Below are 5994 nucleotides of genomic sequence, written 5' to 3'. Positions count from 1 at the left end.
TAAAATATGCTATACCAGTTCTGATTTATATAACTTTCTGACCTAAAAATACTGGGTTTTTTTTAGAACTACATCAAATATATAGCTTGTTTTTGAGCTTTAGCAGCCTTGGCAGGAAAATGTTAGTGTACAGAAATGCATATTTTAAATATATAATTTTGTAATGAATTAAATGTAAATGGAAACCTTTGGTATTTATTATTCATTTATTGATTCAACAAATACTTATCAAGCATCTCTCATGGTCTGTTAAAGGAGCTAAATGCCTGAATACAAAGATGCAAACAACAGTCCTCGCTCTCAATAAAATCACATTCCAGCTTCTCCACCTAGCAGAAGGAATGATGTCACCTACTCAAGCAACTCCGCTTGTTGGCTACCTCAACTCTTTAAAGTCAAGAACATGAATTAATATTAAAATCAGGACAAAAATGATCATTCTTCCAACTATACCCTATGTTCTTAATTACATAGTAATCGTTTGAATGCAGAAGCTGAGCAACAATCTTAAAATATATATATATATTTACAAATAAGATAAAGAAACCAAATGTTTCCAGAACATAAGTCTATCCTGCTATTCACAAACATAGGCACTCAACGATGGGCGAGATTGTTATCATTATTATCATTCACATATAAGCACTTACCAAAGTCTCTTGACAACTTTGGAAAAATTCTTCAAAAGTGACTTTCTATTATGGTGCATCATTTAATAATGAAATGTTATAAATGGTTTTAAAATCTTGATTTCTTACCTCTTTTCCACCTCTAAAGCCTAATATTAAATCACAATAATCAAAAAGAATTGGGCCCAAGGAATAACTCCACGGGAGCAACAAACCTGGGTTTTAATGATTGCTATTTGTTGCCTTTGAAATGCATTTAAAAGTCAATTAATTTAAAATAACTTCAATGTCAAAAGGGTAACAGCAATTGAAACACTTCACATAAATGTAAAATTAACAGATTCAAAATGGCACATGGAAAATGTGTAGCCTTTCACTGTGAAAATGCCTAATCTTGCAACAGCAACAGAGCTTGAACTCCTTTGACAAGGATTTTGTTAACATATTTAACAGGATGAATAAGGCTCTACAGTAGTAGACAGACTTAAGGGGAAAAGGCAATTCGATGACATACTTTCTACTAGCTTTAAATTCTGTGCTAGGAAAGACATCCTAGGTGGATGTGTAGTGGGCCATTCTGCTGTTCATCCTCATTCTGTAGTCGTCATAACTGTGTGACTTTATTATCCTGAGCTCCCTAAAATTCACCAACTCCCTCCTCCAGCCGCCTATGCCTAAAGGTTTATACTTTCATTTTAGGATCTCATTTTCTATACTAAAAGGACCCAATGCCACAGTGAAACAAACACCCTCAAACTCTTAAATGATCACAAACCCCAGTTGTTTTTGACTGGCTATTGTCTTTTTAAAAGTATATTCTAAGTAGCTAAGAAAACAGTTTACAGCTGAGTCATTTTACGGAGCACTGTAATCAAGCACATGATAATCACACTCATATAAAACATGCAGGCCCTGAGAGCCAAGCTCTGAGACCGCAGCCTCTCTCCCCTTTGCTGCCCTCTGTGACCGCACTCACGCCCATCGCCCTCCTCTCCGCATGCCTATCTATGTGGCTGCTGAAAGATCCACGGCTTCTCCCGTTTCTTCTTCTTTTGTTTCAGCTTCTTCACTTACTTCCTCCCTCTCTGTTTCTACCTTTTCTCCGGTCTCACCTGTAAAAGTGACCAAAGGAGATATTAAGAGATGCTTATGTAGCATTGACAATAAAATACCCACAGCTGGTTTCCAGTGGGGCCAGCTCTTAATCTTTACGTCTAAAAAATAAGTTTTTCAGGTGGTTTCAAGAAAGGCGATCACCCTGGTTCTCTCAGATCCTCTGAGCGCCAACGACAGTGCTTCAGAGCCTGGACACTGCACATACACGTCTGTTTCCCTAAGAAGTCCACCTGGGTAACCTTGGCCCCATGCTCATGGGCGGAGGTGAGCAGCAGCTACCTCTTTTGATGGGACCACACTCCTATTCACCAAGGTCCCCCTGGGCTCCACATGACATTCCATGTGCCCCTCACTTCACTCCCTGTCATTATCCTAGGCCCTACAGACTTGAGTTTGCCCGCCCTGGTTTAACAAATATGTGTTTTTTTTTCTTGCATCTCCCTTGTTATTCCCAGAATACTTTTACACACCTTAATTAAAGTGCTTACCTTGCTAGATTCTTTAAATTCCTCCTTCTCCCCACTAGCCTGTGACCCCGCTGAGAACAGGAGCTATGTCTTACTCCTTCTGCACCCTTAGCATCTGGCACATGATGAAGCACACAAAAGCTGCTGTGTTAATAAGTGAAAGGATTAAGAAACAGATGGACAAATGCTTCACTTAATTATAGTGTAAAGCTAGAATTTGCCAAAATGTAAATCACACCCCAGAAGAAGTGTTATCTTTTTTATTATAAGTCCAACAATGAACAGTGCAGATACCATTTGTTTCATGCTGGTAAAGTACATTTAAAAAACACCATATGCCAGGACAATACATTTTTCTCTAGTCTCTTAAAGGTAAAAAGACTACAGGAGGACAGGTGCAGAGTGATGGTAATGTTCTAAGGCCAAGACAGGCAAACATGAAAGTTACACTCCAAGAGCCACTGCTTGTGTAGTCCTTCATTAGGTGGTCAGTTCCCCCGCTAACCCTCTATTCGTCTTTACTTTGGATCTTCATAACCGCGCATGGGACCCGATAAAGAACGAACTTGGAACAATTCAGAAATTTTAACAAGTTGCCTTCTATTATTTAGAACATTTTCAGTTCTATTCAATGATGAAACTCTAGGTTAAAAATGTGAACGCAGACTATGCTTTAGAAAATGTGGCTGGAAAGCCAAACGCCTGTTCCCCAGGTATGGAAGCCTTTTTGGAGTGGGCCAAATGAACTTCAGCCACCTGTAATAGAAACTCCAGTGGCTGTATGTGAGCCACCCCCTGTCCCCAGAGGTGACCTCTTACAGAGCCCATCTAAACACCCTGAATCTTCACTTCAACAGCACAACCCTTACCTTCGGTGTTGTGGTCCTCTCTGTCAGTGTGAGTTTTCCTGACCACCTCCCTGTCTGGGCCTGGGTCCGGTGTTCCTGCTGGATGCTCCATGCTCCCAACTGCTCCTTCAGGCTGAATGTGCTGCACGTATCCCGGACCTTCAGGAGTTTTATGAACCAAATCATTCTTGACAGCTGTTTTCACAAGCTGACTTCTTACCGGTATTTCCAGAAATCCTGTTTCTTTGGGCATTGTCTCTAGAAGTTGGGACGGCTCGTCTCTTCCCAGAGTTTCTTGAAGCTGATGCTCTTCAGCTGTTTCAACAAGCTGACTTCCTTCCAAAATTTCTGGAGCTTCAGTCTCCCTGGGAACAGTTTCTAGGAGCAGGGGCTTTCTCATTGCCTCCTGAGGTTGCGGCTCTCTGCCTGCCTCGGGAGGTGGGATCTTGTCAGCTATTTCTAGAGGTTCCATCTCTCCGGCAGTGAGCAGAATCTCAGTCCCACCTGTGGCTCCAGGAGAGGCCCCCTCGCCTGCTGTCCTCAAAGGCTGACTCTGGGCTCCGGTCCCTGGAGGTTCAGCCTCAGCATTTCCTTCCGAAGGCTGGGTCTTTGTCACTGTTTTCACGTCTTTCTTTTCTTCTGTTCCTGGAGTATCATGTGTGCCACTTGACTGAAGTGGCCTAGGCTCCTTGGGCCCCTCCAGAGATTGAGTCTTCTCCCTGGATCCTGGTGGCTCTGCAACCTCCTTTGCCAGGGGCCGTTCATAGAGGGATTGAATACCATTAGCTGTAGACGCTGCTGAAATCTTGAGCTTCTCTAGGGGAGGGAGGCTTTCCTTTTGTACCTTGTCATAAATAGTAGCTTCTCTTCCCAGTGGGAGTGGTTTGGGTTGGACAAAGCCAGACTCACCTTCTGTGATTTAAAAAATACATATTTGAAGTTACTTTTTGGTTATTCATGTGAAAAGTAAAAACACATTATTGTTTAATTTCTAACTTGAGGAAGTATATTGCTATCAAGGAGTAGATTTAAGTTGAGGACAGTGCTGGGTAGAGCTGAGTACAGAGAGGCCAGGCCATGACCTTGACACTCCCTAATTCAAATCTCTTTACTGTCTCCAGCTCCAACACCGCATCTTAAACATTAAGGTCCTCCAACATCACAGGTATTTTTTTTTCCTCTTTGCCCCCTATGCATCTTCTCATGGCTCCTGTCTCATATTCTACTTTAGTACATTTTGTTTTCTCGTGTTCTTGCCCCTGTGCCACCCTTCCTCCTCCTCAGCCTTAGTTGAAGATGTCCTCATGTGTGGTCCTTGGGCTGCTGGAAATGTCTCACTTTCCTCCTTAAGCAGAATGAATGACCCTTAGAGCAAGGAAGAAGCCCCACCAGGTGAAGACTAAGATGTCTGAGAAGGAAGGTGGCATGTTCAGGGCAGCCAGAAAGTTTCATTTCATTTTTAGGGCAAAGTGGGAAGAGAAATCAAGAGAGAGCTGGGAAACATGCGTTTTCATTATGGCGCTTCCTCCAGCTGCGTGACCTGGGAACTCAGTTCCCCAAGATCTTGTCTGAAAAATGGCAGTGACTCTGTCTCCCACCTGTCTCAGAGCCGCGTGAGCCATCACCTCGCATTAAACAATGGATGCAGAAGTCAACGTGGCAATGTGTTTATACTCTTTGACCCGTTGATCCTACTTCTGGAAATTTATCCTAAAAGCATAAATGTCAGGAAAATGCTTTGGGGAAAAGGATATCATCCCAGTATTCTTTATAATAGCAAAAGCTGGAAAACAACTTAAACGTCTAAAAATTGGGGGAAAAGATAAATATTCTGCTGGGTGAAATAGTGTTCTACCATTAAAAAAAAGTGATGATGAAGGCTATATGCTAAAATAAGAAATTATGATATATGTTAAGAAATTAGTACTCACAGATGTTAATCAAGTTAAATAATGCATATAAAGGGTTTATTAGCACAAGTTCTGCTGTGCAATTAAGAGCTCATGCAGTCAGCTATCATTTTATATACAGCTATATGTATATATTGCATATATCAATGCTGGAAGAAAGGAAGGGAGGGAGGAAAATCAAATCACAGATGGAGGGGGAAATATTGGAAGAAAATAAACCAACACATTAAAATGAGCCTCTAAGTGACATACTTCTTCTTCTATATTCTTTTCCAGAGATGGTTTTTCTTTTTTCATTTTTTCCCTAAGTTACCCCCTACCCTGGCTATATATATGCATATATTAAGAATTGTCTGCTTATCTAAAGTTAAGCTATACAACTAATTCTTAGGTCCCCTCTTCAATCACCCCTTCTCTAGGGGCAAATATTTTCATTATTTCACCTATTTGGGAGAGTTTTTTTTTTTTAATGTATCTCTAAGTGAATAGCTATTTCACGACTTTTCAGCTTGGGCATTTCAATTAACTCCCACTATGGAAAATAAAGACTCAGCTCTTTTTATTCCTTCCCCTGTCACCCCCACGCTCTCCCATACACATTCACATTTCCTTTTGATTAATTGTATATTAGTAATTATTTAAAATAGTAATTATGTTGTAATCTGGGTTGTATCTATGTTGTTATACATACGTATAACAAGAATGTCTGCTTGGGAGAACTGAGCCATATAGTACACTATTTGTGTAAACATCTTTTGTTTTTAATAATTGTGTGGTTCTTTACTTCATTGGTTTGCGTGTTATCATTAATTCAACTCACTGCCAATTGTTTTTCTTCTTAATACATTTATTCATGTCAAGCCCTTTCCCACCCTGCCTCCTGGCCTGCAGAGGAATCAGAGCCGGAGGCAGGAGAAGCAGAGCTCAGAGAGGATTTCGTGAGGTGCAGGGTGGCTGCAGGCTGCAGGGGTCCACGTGGCGGCCCTGGAGGGCGGGCTGCCCTCCACCTCCCCTCAGGCCTCAT

At 41.4% G+C, this 5994-nt stretch overlaps 1 protein-coding gene across 1 annotated transcript; it reads right to left on the bottom strand.

The window, feature by feature from the left end:
* Window positions 1-1464: 1464 nt before the first annotated feature.
* ERICH5 (glutamate rich 5) lies at window positions 1465-4031 on the bottom strand (the record flags this gene model as incomplete). The annotated part of the gene is given in 3 exon segments (XM_054590137.1): window positions 1465-1741; window positions 3082-3980; window positions 3982-4031. Coding segments are annotated over 3 exon segments (1056 nt in total), but the record flags the coding sequence as incomplete, so codon positions are not given.
* Between the last annotated feature and the right edge of the window lie 1963 nt (window positions 4032-5994).

The sequence above is a fragment of the Pteronotus mesoamericanus genome, unplaced genomic scaffold (assembly GCF_021234165.1).
Source record: "Pteronotus mesoamericanus isolate MK-2021 breed Mesoamerican mustached bat unplaced genomic scaffold, CSHL_Meso_final scaffold_174, whole genome shotgun sequence".
NCBI lineage: Eukaryota > Metazoa > Chordata > Mammalia > Chiroptera > Mormoopidae > Pteronotus > Pteronotus mesoamericanus.
This window is presented reverse-complemented; position numbering and strand designations above follow the sequence as displayed.